A 23,737-nucleotide genomic window follows, 5' to 3' on the forward strand; every position below is an offset into this window, starting at 1 on the left:
AGATTACATATATGAGAAAGAATAAGTCATTTGCAGGGAAATGATGAACCTAGTAAGATATATGTTAAGTGAAGTAAGTCAGGTTCAGAGACAAAAAAAAATTGTCACTTTGCAAAAGAACACCCCAGGTATATTCCTTCACTGGTGGCTACGGTGTAAAAGATTCTGTTAGAACTGGGTGCCGGTGGCTCACGCCTGAAATCATAGGCTGAGATCTGAGGATCGTGGTTCAAAGCCAGCCTGGGAAGGAAAATGAGACTTTTTTTTTTTTTTTTGTCAGTTATGGGGCTTGAACTCTGGGACTGGGCGCTGTCCCTCCACTCTTCAGCTCAAGGCTAGCGCTCTACCACTTGAATCACAGTGCCACCTCCAGGTTTTTCTGCTTATGTGGTGCTGAGGAATCAAACCCAGGACCTCATGCATGCAAGGCAAGCACTCTACCACTGAGCCACCTTCCCAGCCCAAAATGAGACTCTTATCTCCAATAAACCAAAAAAAAGAAAGAATTTGTTTTTTATGTGAGGAGAGACATGGTTATAAACTCAGCAAAATAGAGCTGAGACTAGGGTGGTAAGTGGAGGGAGGGTGATATAAAATGGGGGCTGGGAAGGTGGCTCAGTGGTACAGTGCTTGCCTTGCATGCATGAGGCCCTGGGTTTGATCCTCAGCACCACATAAGCAGAAAAACCTGGAAGTGACACTGTGATTCAAGTGGTAGAGCGCTAGCCTTGAGCTGAAGAGCTGAGGGACAGTGCCCAGGCCCAAAGTTCAGGTCCCACAAGGGGGGGGGGAGGGGCGGTTTGCTAGGGAAATGGGATCAAGAGATTTCTCCCTCTTTCTCTCCCTTATCTTTGTTTTTCTTCAGATGGGATAAGTAGATAATACTATTTTGCCAAAGGGAAAGATGAAGTGGAAAGCAAGAGACTGATAAGGTAGGGTTTTTGTTGTTGTTTTTTGGTGGCACAAGCCAGAAGGAAACTAGATAAGGATCTTCACAGGCTTGAATTCTTCTGGAGAGGTGAGGTAGGGAGCCTGTGGAGTTTGGTGGTTTCAGTTTTCTGAAGAAAGTAGGTAAGTAAACCATGAGTTGAGAGTGAGGATGGGTGAAGGACTTTTGGAAGCTTCTAGAGAAGACATTGGGAGAGTGACATTGAGAGAGTATGGAATGATGGTAGGATTTCCCACTGCAGGTATGTGACCACTGGTTCCAGAGACACCAGTTCATGTGCTTCTGTGCTTCTCCCAGCCCAGTCCAGCTCTCAAATAAAGATGAAGCAGCCGGGTGCTGGTGGCTCACACTTATAATCCTAGCTGCTCAGGAGGCTGAGATCTAAGGATCGTGGTTCAAAGCCAGGCCAGGTAGGAAAGTCCATAAGGCTCTTATCTCCAATGAACCACCAGAAAACCAGAAGTGGCGCTGTGGCTCAAGTGGTAGAGCACTAGCCTTGACCTGAAGAGCTGAGGGACAGCCCAGGACCAGGCCCAGAGTTCAAGCCCCATGACTGACCAAAAAAAAAAAGTTCTGTTAGGAACTGAAGATCCCCCCCCCGCCCCCCCCCCCGCCCCCAACTACCACTACAAAAGTAAGTTAGGGGCTGGGAAGGTGGCTCAGTGGTAGAGCGCTTGCCTTGCATGCCTGAGGCCCTGGGTTCAATTCCTCAGCACCACATAAGCAAAAAGAAAAAAAAAAGCCAGAAACGGCACTATGGCTCAGGTGGTAGAGCGCTAGCCTTGAGCTGAAGAGCTGAGGGATAGTGCACAGGCCCAGAGTTCAGGCCCCATGACCGGACCCAAACGTAAGTTAGGCCCAAATTACTGTGACACAAGGAAGAATGTAATCTTCAGAGAAGTCCTACAAAAGTGAATTGGGGATTCTGGGAACAGAATTGAGGAAGACTGAGGGACTTGGGGGCGGGGGTAGCATTTGATCTGAGCTTTGGAGAATGGATGGCATCTTGCCATTAGAGCTAGGTAATATAGCCTCTAGATGGACCAGCCAGCAGCAAAGGACTATAAGAGGTTACACAGAGTAAACCACATGAGTGGAAACAGCATATTTGGCATGCTGGAGCCTCAAGGAGATAGGCAATGACATAAGGAAAGGGCTCTGAAGAGCACAATTACAAATTAAACCCAACTACTGCAAAAGCAGGATTTATTCTGAATGAGTAATGTGTTCAGAAGAGCCAGAGCTCAAATGCTAGTGCTAACCTTACCATCTGTCATCTTCAACCAAGCTTAGTCCTCTCATGTAAGGTCCCTACTTTCTGCCTCACACTCTGCAATGGGATGAAATGGCATGAAGCCTCTGTCGCAGTGTCAGGTAGGTAGTACTCAAGCAGTAGATATTTCGTTCCTTTTCCACAGTGAGGGCTTTGGGATTAGGAACAAATAAGCCTGTTTCATTTAGGAAATAAAAAAGATTCTGGCCGGGCACCAGTGGCTCATGCCTGTCATCCTAGCTACTCAGGAGGCTGAGATCTGAGGATCATGGTTCAAAGCCAGCCTGAGCAGGAAAGTCTGTGAGACTCTTATCTCTAATAAACCACCAGAAAACTGGAAGTGGCACTGTGGCTCAAGCGGTAGAATGCTTGCCTTGAGCTGAAGAGCTGAGGGACAGTGCCCAGGCCCAGAGTTCTTCCCCACGACCGACCGACCAAAAAAGATTCTGAAGAGAGGAGATAGGGTGTGAAAAAGGGGGGCGGGGAAAGTGCTTCTAAATTGAGCTTTCTGTTCCACAGAAGACCATTTCAGGGATACAGGTAAAACTCTCCCCACCAAACTGGTTGTTGGCTCAACCCTGAAGCACGCTATGTCCCAACGGCGGCATTCACAATGCAATTAGCAGAAATGAGCCCATGTGGGTTGTGATCAGTGAGTAGGAGTTGAGAAGAGAGGCAGCACTCTGGGTCCCTGCCCAGACTGTGGGGGTATCAGGAATTGGGGTGGGTAAAGATGGCTTCAGACAGAATTTTATTTAATTACAAAAGCTCTCCTCCACAATGAAACCAGGCAGAAATCCAAGATTTTCCCCCTCCCCGCCTCCGACTTCCATACCTGCTCTTTAACCTGCAGATGGCCTACAGCAAACCAGTGGGAGAGACACCAAGAAGCAACAGGGACTAACTGCAGAAACCCTCCAGGACCTAGAGCTGACCCTCGGCGATGCCTGGAGAACAGGCAGAGTGAAGACTCTTCAGTGACATTCGTCACCTAACCTTATCCATTTGGTACCTGTTCACTCGTTTTTCCCCCTTTCATTTCATAAACATCCAAAGGTACTGGTGTCCACTTAGCTGTTCATGCTCAAGTTAATTCACGAGTCAGTTTTTTGTCAAATGGAGAAAATGAGTTTATGGGAGGATGCAGTGAGACCATGGATGTGCTTGGCATGGGTGTGTGAAGTGTCAGATACAGTTTAAATAGATGCTAACTTTATATTAGAAGCAAGATGGTGCATGGTATCTTTTCATTCATCCCTACAGGTCCATTCTCCATTGTTTCCCACCTTGTGCTGCAGCCTAATACTGTGCTGTTTGAACTCCAAGACTCCTTTGGCTCTTCTGATCAACTGGTCCATGAGAAAACTTACAGACCAGAAGTTAGGGACAAAGTAAAGACAGAACTCCCTCTTGATCCTTTGACCCAGTCTCAGCTCTAGTAGGATTACCCTCTACACAGTCTCTCTGCCTCTAGATCCAATGTTTCTTGCCCTAGAATATTCTACTATCCGTAGTTGGTCCCCTATACTCTAAATTAACCAGTTTAAATGTGTCATCTGTTTTCCACTGCACTCTAGAATAGAGGTATAGAGGGAGAACAGGTCCGGGAATGAATTTTAGTTCCAAGTCTGCCCCTAGGTCAACTCTGACTCTGAGCCAGTTTCCTATTTTAGGCCTCAGCTTCTCAGCCTATAAAGTGAGTTGGATAACATGGATCTTTGATCCTACAACTAACTCCCTGCCCTACTGAGTGTTCTGTGAATAGAGCTCCCTAAGACAGGGCAAGGACAGGACAGTTAGTCAGTTGAACAGCAATTCCCAACTCCACCCCAAATCAGTTCATTCTTACCCACCTCCTTCTGAGGACTTTCCTTTTCTTCTCAGGCTGTCAGGGTAACAGATGCCTAGATGACCCCCACTTCAAAGCAACAGTCAAAAGCCCAGGAAATCAGAAGCAAATTCTGGTTTCCTTTCAGTAACCAACTGATCAACTCCACAGAGGCCATTTCCTAAGTTCTAACATACTCAAGGATTCGAGCAAGGAAGCAACTAACTGTACAGTCTCTTCACAGACTATCCAAAGGAAAATGCTCCCCTCTGCACTGGGAAATGCTGGGGAGGCCCCTGTCTTGGAGGCCAGACAGAGTGTCCTGCAACCTGCCTGAAGAGATGAAGTGCTCCTCTTCACTGGACATGTTTTAAATAGTTGCTAACAACATTTTCATGTTTCGGCTTTTGAGACTTTGGGGTTTGGCTGGGGGAGGAGGGTTGTGTTGCTTTGCTTTGGTTTTGTTTTTTGTGTTTTTGTCTTTTTGAGAGGGGCCCTGGGAATAGAACTCAGGGCCACATCTGCTAAGCAAGCGCCCTTACCACTGCGGTACATCCATCCCCAGCCCGAGGCTGATGACTTCTTGATGAGAATACTACTGAATCTCTAAAGTCCTGTCCAGCTGGTGAAATCAGTGGTCTGGGGGGCCCCAGTGGTCGCAGGGAGCCACCCCAATCAGAGAATCGCCCCTCTGCAGAAGCTCTCCCCGGCCGCCCCCCGCAGTGGGGGCGAGGGCCGGGCAGGAGCGGAGGGCCGCGGGGAATTCGGTCTCGTCAGGTGGGCTCTCCGGATCCTCGTGTTTTACCTGGGGCTGGCCTCGGGTCAAAATGTCACTCTAATACCTGCACACGGCACTCTCTGAGGTTGTTTCCACAGCATGGCACTTTCCGCACATTGGACTTCTCCGCGGGTCCCGCAGCGAAGCTTTCGGGATTTCTCCCGGGGTTTCCAGGTCGTGAGCCTCCCCCCCGCCCCCCAGCCTCCCGCCAAGCCGGGCACAGCCCAGGCCCGGGGTGCCCGTCGGGGCGGCCTCGGGCGCGTCAGCGACGGGCTGAGAGGGGCCGCGGCTCGTGAGCTCCGACGGCAGCGGGCGCACAAGGCGCTCCACTCAAACTCGGCCCGGTCACAAGAGCTCAAGCTGCGTGTACCAGCCCCGCTCCGCACCCAGCGCCGCCCGCCGCGGGCTGCGCCCGACTCCGCGACTCAGGAAGCTTCCCCCTGACTGGAAAGCGGCGCGCGCGCCCCGGCGTCTGCGCCTGCGCCGGCGCGTGACGCACCCCAAAGCGCGCCGCCCCCGGGGGCGGGGGCTGCCCGGAGCGGGACCACGCCGGGCCGCAGTGCGCCTGCGCCGAGTGCCCGTCGTCTCCTCCCCGCCCGCGGTTCCCAGGGTTTTGTTTTCACACCCGGTTCTGCCGCCCTAGAACTTAGGACCCGGGTGGTCGCAAGGTCCGTCCTGGACCTGCCGGGTCAGGCGTGGCTTCTCCGGGGAGAGCTGATCTCACGAGAGGAGCTGGGCTGGCAGAGGGAAACCACATTCAGCCCAGCACCTGGTTCTCCCTCCCCGGACACTTGTCTCCCACTGCCCTCCTGAGGCCTCCGTGTCCCCTGTCAGGAAAACCTAGCGCCCCGGGGCAGGCCCGATCTGGCCGAGGTGAGGACCGGGCCGAGGGCACCGTGAGCACAGGATCATGGATCAAGATTCGCTCCGCTGGAAAACTGCCCTGTTGAAGCCCCTTGCGCAACTACTTAAAGGTTAAAAGAAGAAGGAAACACAGGGCCCAGGTAGAGGATCCCCGCGAAGGCACGGAATGCGGTTGTTGCTCCGGCCGGTGGCCTCGCCAGCACCGGCCAGAGGATGGAGGGCCTCGTGGGGCCCTGTCACCCGACCTTCACCGACTCCACCGGGACCCACTGCACCCAAGTGTGGACGGCTTCCAACGCGGGGAGAGAACTTCGGACGTCCTCAGCCGGGGCGGATATACCGGCGTGAGCTTCTTCCGCCTGCTTAATGGGGCTAGGTCATCTGATTCCCGGTTCTTAGGAGAGAGGCCGAGTCGGGGGAGACAGAAATCCAGGGCCTCCCATCCAGACCCTGGGCAGACAGCAGCTCCTCAACCCCAGTGCCAGCTGCGTCTTCTATCCTTCTCTACTAGCCTAGACAACCACCACCTCGCCGGGCACCTGTGGCTCCCGCCTGTCATCCTAGCTGCTTAGGAGGCTGAGATCTAAGGATCTCAGTCAGCTCGGGAAGGAAAGGCCATGAGACTTGATCTCCAATGAACCACCAGAAAAAGCCGGAAGTGGCCCTACGGCTCAAGTAGTAGAGTGAGCAAAAAGGCACAGTGCTCAGGCCCAGAATTCAAGCCCCACGACTAGCAAATAAAACGAGAGAAAAGAAAATCTTTCTCCAATGTTCGGTTTGGCCAAAGGGCACTTTATCCCTGTGGACTACCGTTATCAGTCTCCATCCTGTGCCTTGTTGCTCTTACTAGATGGCTGTTTATCCCAAGACAGAAACTATGGAAAACTTCCAAATCTTTTTAAATTAGGTTGGAAAAAAAAATCCAGAAACTTGCTGAGAATGGAACATAATTTTGCACCCCTCATAAATACAATTTTTTTTAGTGTGTGAGATAAATATACTGTGCATTACAGATTATCACAAATCTGTGTGGTAGAATTTGGTGGGTGGCACACTGTCCTAATGCTAGCACTTGGGAGGCTGATGCTGAGGGACCAAATTCAAGGACAGCCTGGGCTACATAGACCATGTCTCCAAAACAAAACAGTAGAAGAATATTTGGATGGATAGAGATTTAGCAATTTTGGTCATGTATTGTCATGTATTAGTTGAGTGAATTCAAAACTCTCTAGACCTCTCTGGATGTGCTGGTGTCTTGTTTTGTTTGTCAGCTGTGGAGCTTGAATTCTGGTCTTGGGTACTGTCCTTCAGCTCTTCAGCTCAAGGCTAGCACTCTACCATTTGAGCCACAACACCACTTCCAGTTTTTGAGTGGTAAACTGGAGATAAGAATCTCACAGGGACTTTCCTGACTGGGCCAGCTTTGAACCGTGATCCTCAGATCTCAGCCTCCTGAGTAGCTAGGATTATAGGTGTGAACCACTGGTACCTGGCGTGTACTGAGTTTTGCGTTGGATTTGGATTTAGAGGTAATATATCTATCTTTCCCCACCTATTTTATAAGATCATGGAGAAGATCAAAAGTGAAATGGACTTAAGATTTCTCTTGTTTAGAAAATACCTCAATAGGGCTGGGAAGGTGGCTCAGTGGTAGAATGCTTGCCCTGCATGCATGAGGCCCTCGGTTCAATTATTCAACACCACATAAGCAAAAAGAAAAAATCCGGAAGTGGCGCTGTGGCTCAAGTGGTAGAGTGCTACCCTTGAGCTGAAGAGCTGAGGGACAGCGCCCAGGCCCAGAGTTCAGGCCCCACGACCGGACCCAAAAAAAAAAAAGAAAATACCTCAATACATTTTCTGATAAAAATTACTTTTCAATACTTTGAATTGTGTTATATAGCAAGAGTCAAAGTTCTGGCTAACCATTAAAAAAAAAAAAATGAAGCAATTCTGAACTTTGCCAGTTTGTGAAAAAGAGAAAAAGACTTGGGATCAGAAAGGTACAATGTCACTTAACGTAACGCAAAGCAGGTAACCTAGCATGACCCCCAGGGAGAGCCAGGGGTTGGGCAGAGCTCTGGCCCTCTCACTCACACATGCCATCATCCTAATCACTCTGACCATTGGTCTCATCCGTAAAGCATGAATAATGAATAAGCATGTTGCATGTATCATTTTTTTCCACCAGTCCTGGGGCTTGAACTCAGGGCCTGGGCATAGTCCTGAGCTTCTTTTAGCTCAAGGCTAGCACTCTACCACTTGAGCCACAGCACCACTTCGGGCTTTTTCTGTTCATGTAGTACTGAGGAATTGAACCTCAGGGCTTCATGCATGCTAGGCACTCTACCACTAAGCCACATTCCCAGCCCCGTACCAGATCATTTAATCCCCACTATTAACTCTTCCCTTCTTCTCCCCCCCCTCCCCCCACCACGGAGAGACGATCATTATCTCTATTCTGAAAGTGAAAGGAGAGTTCAGTCATTTGCCTCAGGCTACGTATGTGGGGAAACCCAGGATCAATCCTGATTAATCAGATTCCAGTCTGTGTGCTGCACTGTGCTGTCCAGCCACCTCCCTGCGGGGCTGCTGTGAGGCTTACATGCAATAATGCACATAAAGCTCTAGTTGTTATGACTGTAAGTGTGAGTATGCTCATGCTTCCAGGCCTGAAGCTCAGGTACTTTTGGTATCTGGAAACCGGTTCCCTTCCCCAGAGACAGTGTGGGAAACACAGTTATAGAAAAATGTTTCTTTGTAGTTTCTTTATAGTTTCTCCTTAGGTTAAGAGGAGGGCACAACCTATGGACTATTTCCTACAGACAGCTTTATGTCACTGCTCTTGGGGCTTGAACTCTGGGCTTGGGTGCTGTCCCTGAGCTCTTCAGCTAAAGGTTAGCGCTCAAGTGGTCTCTACCACAGCACCACTTCCGGTTTTCTAGTAGTTGATTGGAGATAAGAGTCTCACGGAGTTTCCTGCCCAGGCTGGCTTTGAACAGCCATCCTCAGCTTTCAGCCTCCTGAGTAGCTAGGATGACAGGTGTGGGCTGCCGATGCCTGGCTACTCATGAGTTTTCTAAGGCCTTTTCACCTGCAACACCAGGAACTGACACTTTGGCTTTCTGTGACTACCTCTGCCCTACTCTCCCAGCATTCCTCACCCACACTTCTGCCTGCACACACTCTTCCATAATCTGTAATCCACTCATATATTCACACAATTACTCCAGCCACTCTCCCACCAGAGACTCTCCCCACCCCTCAACTGGAGACCATCCACATACAGCACAGAGATACAGTCAAACCAGGTATGTGGCACACACCTATAATTCCCAACACGTTGGGGACTGAGACAGAAGGATCACAAGTTTGAGGCAAGCCTGAACTACATAGCAAGATCTTGTCTCAAAGAAACAAAACAAGCAAGTAAAAAACCCAGTCACCTTCTTTACTGCTCCAGTAGATACAGCAACACATGAGTGAAGGGCTCCTATATGCCATGCACTGTGTTAAAGGAACGACAAGGTGTTAAAGAGAGATTGGAACTTTATTGAGACTTTTTTTCCCTGCTGAAATTTGAATAGAAAAGAACGCTGGAAAGGGTTGGCCACATTCCCGCACAGCCATTCAGATACTACTCCTTCTGGGGAATCTCTAGATGCTACATTTCCTCTACTTCCAGCTCTGCCTCCCCATCCAAAAAATAAAAATAAAAGAGAATCCTGGTTGAAATCTATCTCCATAGAGCTGGACAAAAGATAGTACAGGTTCTAACCTGTACTGGTCAACAGAGAAAAGGTAGGTCAGTGCATAAGAAGAGGAATAGAATGGAGAGACAGAAAAGGAAAGAGATGGAAGAAAGAAAAAAAATTCACAAGAGAGCACACTGAGAAGGCAGCCCCTCAAAAATACAAATATTGTGTGAGTTAGCCCCATTGCACCTGCTTCTCCCAAAGCAATGGTGACACTGACAGCTATGATGAGGTCCATACAATTCTACTTTTTTTTTTAATTCCCCTGACTGCATTGAATAAAAAGAAAGAAAAAAAAAAACAAAAAACAAAAACAGATGTGCCCAAAGCTAGCCACAAGCATGAGGACCATGAAAGAGAAAGGCACGAGGAACAGTCTCCCAAAAGGGCAAGTTATAGAGAGGAGAGATAAGGGGACTCTGTGTTTTAAAGGAAGAAAAGTCCAGGACACATTGAGGTGCATCAGTCCCGGCCACCAGGCTCCGTGGATGCCCCCATGCAGAAACGGTGGCTCTTCTCCCACTAACTTACTTCTTGGAGACAGTGTTGTGTGTCCAAGCAGCTCTGGGGGCTCTGGCTCTCTTGTGTGGAGGTTCTCCACAAAGAAGTCCAAAGCAGCAGCCTCCCTGGTAGAAGGTGCCAGCTGCTAAGAATTCAGAAGAACACAAGTTCCTGCATTGCAGTTCTCCATGTGGACCCCGTGGGACATGGGGATCTGCTTATGAGCCTGGGCCCTCAGAGGAAGGAACTCTGGCTCAGCCTTCCTCTGGTCCAGATGAGCTTCTGGTGCTGGTAGATACTCACGTCTTGTGGTCAAGGCATCCGTGGCAGTTTGCTCCCAAGAAGAGCTGTTGGCATTGCTTGAAAGTCTGCTCGAGATAACTCTGGGTCACCCCTGCGCACTCATGAGTTCACTGGGCATGCTCCATCAAAAGGCTGCCCAGGCCCCAGGCCTTCCCCTCCAAGGTGGTACTATGTGTGGGCCTCATGGGACTCTCACAAGGAGTTCTTTTTCTGTCCCCTTGGGTATATCATTTCCTCAATCTCTCTCTTTGATGATGGACACACAAATTTACACTCACTGGTGTTTGGCTGACCTGTGGTACATTCACCTGCCTCACACGCAAGTAGAAATTGAACCTTAGGCCTTGGTTGCCATAGGGGTAGGTGCCGAATGGCTGGTGCTGGATCTGATCCTAGGAAAATTCTGAGTTTTAAGTGTTGATGCATGAGGAAATGGAGAAGAAAGGAAAAGCCATGGTAATGGGATCCGGAAGCAGCAACGCCTCTGCCATGTGTTTCCACAGAGAAGCTGTAGAAACGGCCTCCCCCTAAACTTGGGAGAGGGTGGCTGCCCAGAGAAGTCCCCAAGACCAAGGAGCAAGGCCTCCACTGTCCTCTCTGAAACCCAGTGCCTTTAGGATCTGAGTTTTCCAAGACATGCAATAGACAAAGACACACTGCAAACCAATTAACCCCCTGAGCCCTTCTAGTACCTTCATTTCAGTCATTTCCAAGAGGGGAATGGCCTGAAGACACCACCCACTCACCCTCCTCTCATGGCCAATGGAGTGCCTGAGCTCCCCAGCTGAAATATCAAAGAAATGCCACACATAGGGAGACTAGCCTTCACCCTGACCTGGGAACTCTTGTTCGCTGGCACTGGCATCCTCCTTGGGGAAACAGGGAAGAGGTTCCTGGGACAGGCTCAAAACCCAGGTAGATTCAGACTCCAGAGATTGTCCACTGCTGAAAGTCAACTCAAGCTTGAGAGGGAACTGAGGATGGATGGGGAACAAACAAAAGACTGACTGTGTGTGGAGGGAGTTGACACAGACCTGACAACTCGGCATCATTCAGGCTTCACTATCTGCCCAGCTTACAGGGGCAAGGAATTCCAACTGCATATAGCTTATTTGACCCTCATTGAATTAGCAGGCACTAGAACTTAGCTGTTCTCTGTCCCTCCCAGACAGGACCCAGGAAACGCAAGGGTTGCTGCTGGCTCTTCCTCAGCCAGGCTTCCTCACTGAAACAAGACAAGCACACTATAGTTCACAGTTTCCACTTTCTACCCCCACTAGATCCACACACCTGCCCCCACCATCAGCCTCACCCCAACTCCCAAATCTCCACTGTGTACGGATTCTCGCCAGTGTGACTCAAAGGGTTAATAAACCAGGACTTCTCAGACATTTAGGATGCAAGCTCATTCTCCAACAGGGACCCGAGAACAGCTACACACAACCCTAGTGCTTCTTGTAGCGATTCTTTGGGGTCTCGCCACACCCTGTTTTGTCACAGTTGGGAACACCTGGATTCTTCCCAAGCCCAAGGCTTCCCAGGAGGCCGGGGAGCTCCTGGGTTATGGCCCGCTCGATCTTCTCCAGAAAACAACCTCCCATGTAAGAGCACTGTTGAGAGAGGAGTTTGAAATTGGAAATGGGGTTGATGCCAAAGAAGTCCTTGTAGGCCTCACGGTTGGGAAGGTCAAACTTGCTGACATTGGTCTTTGCCAGGATGGTCTTGAAGATGTAGAATTTATCAGGATCCTCCACAATGTCCTTAAAGACCAGTTCTCCATCACTGAAGAAGGTCATTTTGTCCCTGTAAGTCTGAAGATAGCGGTCAACCAAAAGGGCATGAATACGGACCCGGATGGCATGCTGGCGGATGAAGGCGATCTTATTCTCCAACCTGTTCTCAATCACTTGGTTCAGATCTTCCAGGAGGGAGATCTCTTCTTTGAGGAACAGTTCCCGGTGGGTGTCAGGCTTATAGTCTTGTGGCCAGAAGGAGCTGACATAAACCCGAGGGGGCTCTGTGACGTTGATGAGAGGTGCCAAGCTCCAGAAGAGGGCCCCGTACACACGCATGAGCATCTGTGTTGCCAGATTGTCTGCCTTGTTCAGGATGATCCTTATCTGGGACTCACGTCCCTTCAGCTGGCGGAAGAGCGTCTCCAGCTCCAGACCTACATCCAGCTTGGTAGGGTCGAAAACGACAAAGATGAGGTCAGCTCTGTCAATGAACCACTGGCACACGTCGTTGAAGGGATAACCTTGGGGAGACAGGAATGAGAAGTCAGGCTGACGGCGGCTCACACAACGCCCTTTGCCTCTCCCTCCAGAACAATTCTATTCATGTGTGGAAAGAAGTCATAGCATTGGGAATTTTCTGGGTTTCTAAAGAACTATTGAGAAATAAATTGTGTATCTCCTGCCTTTTGTCAGCCTTCAACCAAGAACAGCCTGAACTCTGCTTTAATCTACAATGGGATCCAAGTCTCCAGGGAAGCGAAATACTTGCTCCAAGTAGAGATTTTCCAAATGTCTTAAAAGATCTAGGGCAATGGCAAAGATGTTGGGAAAAAAAAAAAGTCATGGAAGCAGAAGAATGAGAGAGGATGCAGGGTTTAGAAGAAACACAGATATACTATCAAGACCTGTACAGGAATTTGGCTTTGCCACTGGCCAGGAAGAGAGTATGAGAAGAAGAGCAGTAAGAAAAGAGGACTGTGCTGTTATAAAGGAGAAAAGCACCTAGTTAATGCACCTAATTAAAGCGGTGCCCATGATATTTTAGTGCCTTTTCCTTCTTTCTTCAACTTTCTTGTTCACTAAAGGAGGAAATAAGAACCTCCTGGGCTGGGAAGGTGGCTCAGTGGTAGAGCGCTTGTCTTGCATGCATGAGGCCCTGGGTTCGATTCCTTAGCACCACATAAGCAAAAAGCCGAAAGTGGCACTGTAGCTCAAGTGGTAGAGCGCTAGCCTTGAGCTGAAGAGCTGAGGGACAGCGCCCAGGCCCAGAGTTCAGGCCCCACGACCGGACCCAAAAAAAAAACAAAAAAACTCTACCACTTTTAGCCACAGCTCCATACTGGTTTCTGAGTGGTTAATTGGAGATAAGAGTCCTCACAGGGACTTTCTGCCCAGGCTAGCTTCGAACCACAATCCTCAGATCTCGGTCTCCTGAGCATCTAGGATTACAGGCATGAGCCACTGGCATCTGGCTAGATGGTTGGTTTCTAAGACAGAGATCCTGCTGTTTAGAAATGGGTGCTAAATTACCTCTCTCTTGCTGCTTGCGGTTCTCAATGATGCCTGGTGTGTCCACAAAAGTGACCCGCTCTAGAAGTTTGTGGGGAACTTCGATACCAATCAGCTTCTCCAGGAAATTCTGGCCGAACTTCTCCAGGGGTGAGAAGGACCTGGCACTGTCAGCAGCCATGACAATGCCCTCGATGGTTTTGAGCTTGGGCCCATGCATGAGGACTGTGAACTCGGAGGTGGTGGGCTCAGCACCTGCATGGGTGGGTGAGATGTGTGCAGACAGTGATCATGAGGACACCACTGCAAAAGACGTGGGAGGCAAGGAGCCTCAGAAGGAGTTGGCCACAGCACAGGATATATGTGCTATGCTAGTGGTTCCTTTTTTCAATTTAATTGTGGTAAAAGACACAGAACATAGCATATACCATCTCAACCGTCTTTAAACATACAGTTCAGTGGCAATAAGTACATTTGCACTATTGCAAAACAATCACCACTATCCATCTCCAGAACCTGTTTGTCTTCTCAAGCTACAGCTTGGTACCCATTAAACACTAACTCTTACAACTTTCCCACTCCCAGCAACCTCTACTCTACCTGTCCCTATGAATTTTCCTACCGTAGGTAGGTGTGACTCCTCATATGAGTGGAATCATACAGTTTGTGTTCTTTGTGCCTGGTGTTATGTCACAGATAAGGTGTCAGATATGTCTGATGCATCCTGACAATATGCATCATTCCTTTCTAATGCTAACATTCCACTGTACGAACAGACCACATTTTGGTTATCCATTCATCCACCCATAGACATTTGAGTTGTTTCAACTCTGGGCTCCTGCTGAATCATGTGGGCATGGTGTGGCTGCCAGTCTCTTGTATGTGGCTCCCACAATCATATTGGAGATCTACATAAATATTGTCATTTTTTTCCTAATACTTTCACATACGCCATTCAACTACCAACAGTCACTCAGACATTGCTCACCTGTATAGAGCTGGTACCGAGTATCTTCCAACCCTAGGAGGTAGTTTATCATGGTGGATTTACCAACACTCCACGGCCCCAGGAACAACACCATTGGCTTGGAAGTAATCTCCCCATCTGTGGGAAGTAGGAATTAGGAACAGGAGTGAAAAATGGTAGATCTACAATGGAATTCAATGCCTCCATCAGAAAGAATGACATTGCCCCACTTGTTAGGAAATGGAAAAACTTGGAAAAAATCATATTAAGTAAAGTAAGCCAGGCCCAAAGAAACATAGGTCCCATGGTTTCCCTTATTTGCAATATCTAGTATATGTATGAGTCAAGCAGAAAAGGTCAGATAATGTGATGTTAGGAAAATGAACCCTTAGATATGTATTTTAATGTTTTTTTCTTTCATGCATTTGTTTCTAACTCATTTATAAGATTATTTCTTTGTTGCTTTGTATGTCCCTCCCCCACAGTATAACCCCTTCTTTCACTATATTTGATGTCAGTATAACTTGTGGAGGAGATGGGGAAAAACAAGTCATTTAAGGATACAGGTGGACCTGTTGCAACAATGAGAAGTACAAGTTGTCATGTCGAAAACGAGCTTTACAATGTTGGTGGGGGGGGGGAAGATTGGGGGGGAGAGGCTGGGAAGGGATGGGAAGGGTAAACAAAGGAGGAGGCTGCAATGCTTGATAAGAAATGTACACATTATCCTGCCCATGTAATTGTAAACCCTCTGTACAGTATGTTCACAAAAAAAGAAAAGAAAAATGGTAGATCTCATTGTAGGAGCACTATGTCCAGAGAACTCTGCCTCCCCAGCTGTTGTCCACTTGGGTTGTTGGAGTCTGTGGGGGGAGGGAGGGGATCCGTGTACAGCAGTCAGTCTCACCTTTCTTGCTCTCTAAGTAAGTACAATTACTTAGTTAAAACACCCCAGAAATCATGGTTTTGACCTTACCTAGATATCCTTGGCACATCTTCCTGTACCAGCAGGAAAATCTAAGTGAATTAATGCACTGGCTCAACACTACCCTGGGTGAGATCTCCTGGCTAAACTTGGAGGATAATGGTTCATAGAAAAGGGAAGTCAGGGCTGGGAGTGTTGCTTAGTGGTACAGTGCTGCCTAGCAAACATGAAGCCCTGGGTCCCATTCCTCAGTACCGCATACACAGAAAAGGCCGGAAGTGGTGCTGTGGTTCAAGTGGTAGAGCGCTAGCCTTGAGCAAAAAGAAGCTCAAGGACAGTGCCCAGGCCCTGAGTTCAAGCCCCAGGACTGGCCACAAAAAAAAAAAAAAAAAAGAGGAAGACAGAGCCAGGTACTGGTGGTAGGATTCCAGGCATGCACCTCTGGTGCCCAGCTTTCTTCTCAATTTTTTGAGACAGTGTGTCACAATGCAACCCAGGCTGCCTCAAACATGAGATTTTCCTTCCTCAGCCTTCTGAGGACTGGGATTACAGGCTTCTGTACCCTAACCTTGTGCCCAGTACAAGGGTTCATGTATAGCATATTGCTTTCAGATATCTTACTGCATGCATATGCAGGACTGTAGATACCCTATCATCACATTTTTGTGTGCTGGTGCTGGTGCATGAACTCATGTTCTTTCTTGCTAGTTTTGATTGCTGATGATGTATTCATGCCATAAACCATGCCTCTAATTCAGCATTTTGCTAGTTAATTGGAGATGGAATCTCGTCAACTTTTCTGCCCAAGCTAGCTTTGAACTGTAATCCTCCAGGTCTAAGCCTCCTGAGTAGCTTGGATTATACAGGTATGAGCCACCTTACCCAGTTGAATATGATGTCTTATAAGTGGCCAGCCTGGAAGTAATACTGTGTTCCTGCTCCTTCCTTCCTTGCCTGTAAATACCACACATGAACCCCATATGGCTGAGGGCAGGAGGATTGGCAGGCTGAGAGAGTGGCAGATGTACGGCTACAGAGATTTCACCAAAAGCCATGTTACAGGCCCAAGTGACACCAAGGCCAACTCTAAACCTGAGAACTCAGACTGATCACGGCTAGGGCTTCCCAGTGCTGCTGTTCCGGCTATCCACGGCAGGGGGCATTGCAGGCATGTGTGGGAGGCCAGCGATGGGGCCAGCCATGAGCCCCAGGGATAGGAGGTCATGCAGAAAGCTGGCAAGAGACTAAGGAAAAAGAGCCAAGTCCAGAAAGTGAGGGCAGAAGCCAGGAACACGGGCCCTTCTTGCGGAGCGCCACTCCTGGGGCAGACGGCAGCCTCCTGGCCTCCGCTGCTTTAAGGCCAGAGTTTCCTGGGAGGGCCATGCCATGCTTGGTGTCAGGGCTAGAAGGCCAGTGCGGAGGACAAGGGGAAGCCCCTGGGAGACCTTGTGACCTCACAACAGGGTCCTGGAGGCAGAGAGGAGAATTGGCTCGTAGGCATGCGAGAAACAGTACAGGAAGTTGTGGAACAGGGAATGTTGCCTTAGAGAAGAAACAGTCACAGGCCTGCCTGACTACCTAACCAGATTCTGTTTCAAAACATAACAAAAAGGGTCTAGACCCAAGGAAAGCCATCTGAGAAGAGAAATAGAGAGGGGAAAAGAAATCCCAGCTGATTAGAGGCTCAGAAACCGCCATTCTTGTGTGAACAGGGAGCCTTGAACGGCTCTTGAGCATAAGAGGGGTCTAAGCTGGCATCACCGCCCAGGACATCAAGTCTACACTTCTCTGTCAGCTGTGGGGCTTGAACTCTGTCCCTAGGCTCTTCAGCTCAAGGCTAGTGCTCTACCATTTGAGCCACAGCACCACTTCCAGTTTTCTGAAGATAAGAGTCTCACAGACTTTTCCTGCCTGTGCTGGCTTTGAACCGTGATCCTCAGATCTCAGCCTCCTGAGTAGCTAGGATTACAGGCAAGAGCCACCAGTGTCTGGCTAAGTCTGTACTTCTGAGACATGCACACTAAACAATGAAATGCTGCCTGCCAAACCCTGACAGAGCTCTGCACAGGACTGAAGTCCCGGGCCTGCGCACTCCTCAGGACAGCTGGGCTCTGGCACTATAACACACCTTGCTCCTGGAGCTTATGAGCTGCACTGAGCCACGCGGTCACTAGGGGAGTCTGGGTGGCTCAGAGGTTGCCCTGACACTGGCCCACTGCTGTACCTGTAATCTCATGTTGCCGAAGCTCGTTGTATTTGTACGATTGCTCCAGAGGCTTGATGGATGTATGGTAGATCTTTCGAAGCCGCTGTAGCACCGCTGTGGGGGGGGGGGCAGAGAAGAACGAGGGGAGAGCATCAGGCAAGGTGGACTCCAGGTGCTCTCACTGTAGAACAATCTCACACCCCAGGCAAGTGGGGAACAAGGGCTGTCTGCAGCCCAGAAATGGTGTGATGTGCTCACACTCATGGTGACCAGAGTTGGTCCACATTCCAACCATTAGAGATCCTCAAGAGCACTCTCCTACCTACCCGCAAAGCCTCTTGAGCTATTTTTCTAGGAAAACAAAACAAAACAACAACAAAACCCCTCTCTCCTCCTTATCCCAGAAACACTGACCCATGGGAAAGTCCTTTCCTTGGAGACAGAACCCCATCTCTTTCTCTCCACCATCCACCCTGCTTGGGCAGCCCTAGGCCATGAGCATAAGAAGCTAGATGCCCGGCAGGCCTACAGCACGGCCACCCTGGCCTGTGCCCATCACCGCAATCCCCACTGCCCCTAAGAGGGGCCGCACCGTCCTCCTGGGGCAGCAGCTGGTAGATGCCAGATGTGCAACACGGGAGGACCGTGTGGCTCCTGCCCAGAGCGATGGACAGACTGAGGGTCAGGCTAGCAAAGGTCCAGCCCTGTTCTGCCGCTCTCTGGGCTGGGTGCCAAGAGCAAATCATCGCCTAGCTCTGAGCTTGGCTAGCTCGTCACAGGAGACAGCCCACTAAAATCCTTGGGTTATTATGAGGATGGAAATGAAATGACTGACACGAAAGAGCTTTGTAAGCTTAAAAAAAAAAAAAAAAGCACATGGGATAAATCCTTATGAACCATCCTCCCTCAGGGTACAGAGGCTGGCACGTCCTACAGGTGGCTGCCCCGGAATCTGCCCTTCACACTTACATTGAGCCTTTTGCTTGGATGGCCTCCCGGCCCTGCTTTGGCCCCTTTCACAGAGCCCACACCTCTGGGGCTCTCCACTTCCTCTGGCTGTGGAGTTACGGCCGCCTGCGCCCTCCCCCCCCCCCCCCCCCCCCCCCCGTCACCTCCAAGGCTCTGCCCAAGGACAGCCCTGGGCTGTCCCAGCCTGTCTCCCTCCTCTCTTTACCTGAGTAATCATCGGCTGGCTTGTCTTCATTCAGCATCAGGGTTTTCTCGATGTGGGAGCGGTCCCTCAAAGGCGCTTCCTCACTCACATCCTCTGCCTCTTCTAGGGAGAGAAACAGGGAGTCAGGACAAAGCTAAGGCAGATGAGTACTAAGTGCTCAGATGTGGACCAGGGCTGGGCCTCTAGTAGGTACTGAACAAAGTTACCAGTTTGAACTGAACTGAGTTCTGGAATCTGAAAATCTGAAGTCAACATCTAAGAGCCATGACCGGTTCTATTTATTCAAGGGGAAAAAAAAAGTATGGAGTGCTGAGCATGGCAGAGCACACCTGTAAGCCCTGTACACAAGAGAATGAAGCAAGAAGGCGGCAAATCAAGACCAGCCTGGGATGCATAATGCAACTCGGTCTCAAAACTTACCTAAATAAATGAATGCATTGAATGACTATTATGTGCCAAATTGGAAGTCTCAGGATGGAATACAGTGGGGCCCATCCTGGCACAGCTTCTGTTCTTCTGGAGCTCTCTTATAATCCAGAGGGATAGAGCTGATCATTTTTTAAATTTAATATGCAAAAGGCTTTAAAACAGTGAAGAAGCTGCAGGAGGAAATCTCCCTGGCACTTGGAAGGCCTAAAAAGTGTACGGAAGGCTTAGCAGGGATCAGGAGAGGCCTCTCTAGGGTCTGCTGCTCCGCAGGAGTTAATTAGTGAAGTAGGGAGAGGGGTGGGCTATGACACAGCTGTTTAATGAGGGAGGGAGGGACGGGTGCCACGGAGATGAAGAACTGCAAAGGAGCTGGGCAGGCAGCTCCCCTGAAGGTCTTTTACATCTCATCCCAAGGCAACTGGAGTTACTGTGAGGCTCTAAGCAGACAACCCACCAATGGAATGCACATCTTATCAAGACTACACTAGCAGGGAGCAGGGCAGAAGGAGCTGCTGCAGTCTATCTAGTGTGTGTGTGTGTGTGTGTGTGTGTGTGTGTGTGTGTGTGTGTGTGTGTGTGTGTGTGTGTGTGTGTGTGTGTGTGTGTGTGTGTGTGTGTGTGTGTGTGTGTGTGTGTGTGTGTGTGTGTGTGTGTGTGTGTGTGTGTGTGTGTGCTGGGTGGGGTCAGCTGTCCTTCTAATCAAGCAAGCAAGAGATGCCAACACCTTCATCCTCTGCTGCCAGTCCCACACTTGTGTTGCTCATGTCCCCGGGGCCTTAAGGTCACAGCCATAAGGTCTTTAGCCAAGTTGCCTACACAGAGGATCACAGGTTAGGAAGACGCAGACTTAAGCCTGTGGGGCAGGAGTCCAGTATCAGCCATTCTATCTCCCAAAGCATCTCAGAAGATCAAACCTAAGCAGACCCTGATCAAGACCCAGAGCAAGAAGGACCAAGAAAATGAGAGGACCTTACTGATGTCAGAACTGGCCCCTTTACAGAGCATGCAAGTGCCTGACAGGTAGTATGTGTGTTGAGGCAAGCTGTGGGAAAGCCATCTGGGCAAGTGACAACCTGACCCCAACATCGACCCTGAAAACCAGCTTCTAAGACACTGTCCACACAGACTGGGGTGAGGCCTGCAGGTCCTGCCATCTCTAGCATCAGATACATCTCTAACTCTACCTGATAGCTTTCCGCTGCCCCCACCGTGTTCTCCCATCCCCCGGCCCTCTGAGGAATGCTCTGACCTAAGTGTGTCACGGTCAGCTTGAACTGTCATGCCAAAATCCTCAGCCCTCAGTTCCAGTTCCCCATGCTGCCTATGGAAGGCCTTCAAGGGGAGACCCAGTTACCTCTCCACGAAGTCAACACCTGAGGTTCCCGTCTACCCTCCACCTCCATCCACAGCCAATCCCGGAGCCTGGAGCCTGCCATCGGGCTCCTTGTCCTCAAGACACTGGATTGGCTTTAAAGGTAGGTGGCCATGTCCTTCTAGACCTCACTCAGCAACTCCACAGGTGACAAGAGGCTACCTGACAGTAGCTCCTGGGGTCAGGGTCCACAACAAGACCCCTCTCCTGGCCATCCCAGGACTAGCTAGGGGCTCTCCTACCTACTCTGTCCCCCTACATGCAAGACTTCCATCAAGCACATGACCGCCCAAGGTGTTGTTGGGGTTTCCCTATGGGATTCAATCCTACCCTGGGTGGCAATGATAGGATTCCCCCTCCCCTGGGGTTTCTCTTCGGGCTCCTCCGCCCCGGCGGCCTGGGCCTCACCGCCCTCCTCCGGCTCTGTGTTCAGGTCCTCTGTGTGGTGCTGGGCTCCTTGCTCCCCAGGCTCCGTAGTTCCTGCTGCTGCTTCCTGGGGTTCCCCAGCCTGCTCCGAGGCACCTCCTTCTTCTGAGCTAGCCCCGTCGCCACTGTCTTCTCCAGACTCCTCTTCAGATACAACTCCTCCTTCCTCCTCGCTGACGCCTTCTTCTTCTTCTTCTAGTTCTTCCTCCGAGGAAGCCTCATCTGGGCCCTCTTCAGGCGCCTGGTCCTTGGAGGACCGCGTCTCTCCAGTCTCCCCAGCCCCAGAGTTCTGAGCGTCACTGGACTCTTCGCCAGTCTCTGCGGCCTGGCCAGCCTCGCCCTTGTCCTCAGCCCCCTCCCCGGCTTCTGTGTCCATCTCGGCCTCTGACTCTATCCCAACTGATGCGGTGTCTGATGCTTCTTCCATCTCTGTGGGCTGATGAAGGGGCGCTGTGCTCCTCTCGTCTTCTGTCTCTGGGGCATTGACCTGAGGCTGGACTTCAGCACCCTCGCCGGTTTCCGCATCTGCAGCAGACCCGGATTCCGCGGCGGATGCTGACCCTTCCGTATCCAAGGCTCCATCCAGATCTGCTGGCTGGTGATCAGATCCTGGGCAGGCCTGGTCTGTCTCTGCGGCAGGGGCCTCTTCACCCTCCATGCCAGAGGAGACTCCCGTGGCTTTAGGCGCTGTGCTCCCCTCTTCTGCTGCTCCCTGAACAAGGCTGTCTCCTAGAACCCCCTCAGCTGCCTTGGGGACTCCACCATTCCCCACCTGCGCTCCTGCCTCCCCATCAACAGCCCCCTCTGTGGAGAGCCCCAGCCCAGCCTCCTCCTCTCCTGAACCGTGCTCTGGCCTCTCCTCTTCCCTGGGCCCCTCATCCCCTCCTAGAGGAAGGCCGCCTCCCACCGGCGATCCCTCCGCGCCCTCCCCAGGCCCAGCAGCATCCTCGGGGGAGGCTGAGTCCGCAGCTGAGGCATTGGAGACGCTGGCTTCGGGCTCAGAGCCCGGGCCGGTGGCGGCGGGGGGGACCCCAGTGGTGGTCTGCTCCGAGCTCTCAGCCTCCCTGCCGTCTGGGTAGTGAAGGAGCAGATTCTTGTCTGGAGGGGCCGCATCTGCATAGAGCGCCCTTTCTTTCTCCTCTAGACTTGCGTCTCCAGCAGAGAAATGATTCTCCAACAAATTGCCAACATCTTCTGTGCCACCCGAAGCAGGGACTTGCAGTTCTAAATGATTAGAACATGATTGGTCAGTTCACAGGGTTGGCACTTGTGCTGCTTCTCAAGAGTCTACGCAATCTAGCTCCCTCTCCTGGGAGGGTGTGTGTGTCTGGCGCCCTCCCATAGATCCGGGAGTTAGACTGACCTGCTCTCCAGAAGCAAAGGAGTGGCTGGCTGCACTAAGCAGAGAACCTCCTCACCCCCAAAACCCTGACACTGACCTTCCAGTCTCCCCCACTGAGGTCCCAATGATTGTTTATAGATGGAAACTTGGGTGAGCCCTTCCAGTCCCCCCTCAACCTTGCTGACGAGGCACGTGCAGCCTGGCTCACGAGGAGCTACTTCCAAGGTAGGACAAACGCTTGTACATTCCACCCGTTGTCAGTTCCTAGAGTCATTAACTAGCAAGCTTTTTATACTACTATCAGCAAAGGGGTGAAAACAGGTGTTTGCAGGCTAGATAATCTTAGGTTACAAGGCAAAGTACTTAGGGGATTACTTGTGGCTCTCAACCTTATTAAGTCACACATCTAACCCTGTCCCCTTAAGGGCAGGCATTTGCTGGCCTTGCTACCTCAGATTAGAGGGGACAGGGCCTGAGAGGAGATATCCAAACAGGGCCTGGGCTTTCCAGTGGCCTCGGCCAACCTCTTCTGAGGGGGAATCCCCTTCTAAGGGCTTGTAACTTTACTAGGAGAGCAGAGGGCACAGGAAAAGCAGGCAGGAGAGAGCAAGCAGCAGCCCAGTCTGTGCCAGGGTCAAATTTAATGTCTCTGAAAAATGAGGTGAGAAGCAAGGGTTGGGCCTGTCCTTCCTGCTCCTCCCAGACTGGGCTCTGTCTCGGGAGGAGGCCTACCCCGGGAGGGCCGTGCAGGCACGTGGGATGCAGAGACCTCAAGTGTCCTGTCTTGGAGTGGCGGAGGCAGCCTGTATTCCCCTTGCCTCTCAAAGCCTCTTGCTCCCCCTCTCTGCTAGAGATACCCCTTCCCAGGCTAAGCCTATGGCTGTCCTCTCTGACTCCATAGACAAAAGGCTCTCCATCTTAGGGTAACCCCTTGCCACTTCTCACAAAGCTGGGGTAGCCCCTGGGCATCAGGAGCAAATAGCTTCTCATTTATTTCCACGGCCAACCTGTGTCAACCTCAGAAAGACAGGGAGCTCTAGGGCCTTTGTTAGAAAGGAGTCCTGTATGTTCATGTAGAAAACTTTCCCTTTAATAGACATGACCCCACTTAACCTCCCTGACGACTGCCAGACCGATGTTAGAGTCAAATTTGGATTGCCTCAGACACAAGGCTACCAGGTGGCTCTGGGGTGACCAGAACCCAGAATTGCCAACTTCTGGTCTGTACCAGGTCCAGGGGCACGGGGAACCCCTTTCCCCTAAGACCTCAGCCTCTGCCTACATGTGCCTGTACTCCACGATCATGTTCTTGGCTCCTGAATGGCAGGAACTATATCTTAATTCTGTGTTTCCAGGGTCTGCAGGCCCCTGCCTTTCCCACAAAAAGTCTGTGGTTACATGCG

At 50.6% G+C, this 23,737-nt stretch overlaps 1 protein-coding gene across 4 annotated transcripts in view; it reads right to left on the minus strand.

Moving 5' to 3' along the window:
- Positions 1–9,220: 9,220 nt before the first annotated feature.
- Positions 9,221–23,737, minus strand: part of LOC138825501 (sarcalumenin) — a 47,444-nt gene continuing 32,927 nt past the window's right edge. For 2 of the 4 annotated variants that reach the window (XM_070020150.1, XM_070020149.1), the window contains exons 2-6: positions 18,766–18,867; positions 17,610–17,705; positions 14,482–14,598; positions 13,515–13,748; positions 9,221–12,505 (exon numbers count right to left, since the gene is read on the minus strand). In XM_070020150.1, the coding sequence (XP_069876251.1) occupies positions 11,694–12,505; positions 13,515–13,748; positions 14,482–14,598; positions 17,610–17,705; positions 18,766–18,802 (1,296 nt within the window). In that variant the 5' untranslated portion in view covers positions 18,803–18,867 and the 3' untranslated portion in view covers positions 9,221–11,693. Of the gene's footprint in view, positions 12,506–13,514; positions 13,749–14,481; positions 14,599–17,609; positions 17,706–18,765; positions 18,868–20,896; positions 22,217–23,737 lie in introns of all 4 variants that reach the window. The other 2 variants (XM_070020148.1, XM_070020147.1) reach the window with 2 other exon arrangements.

The sequence above is a fragment of the Dipodomys merriami genome, unplaced genomic scaffold, assembly GCF_024711535.1.
Source record: "Dipodomys merriami isolate MVZ:Mamm:240054 unplaced genomic scaffold, mDipMer1.0.p SCAF_137, whole genome shotgun sequence".
Taxonomy (NCBI): Eukaryota; Metazoa; Chordata; class Mammalia; order Rodentia; family Heteromyidae; genus Dipodomys; species Dipodomys merriami.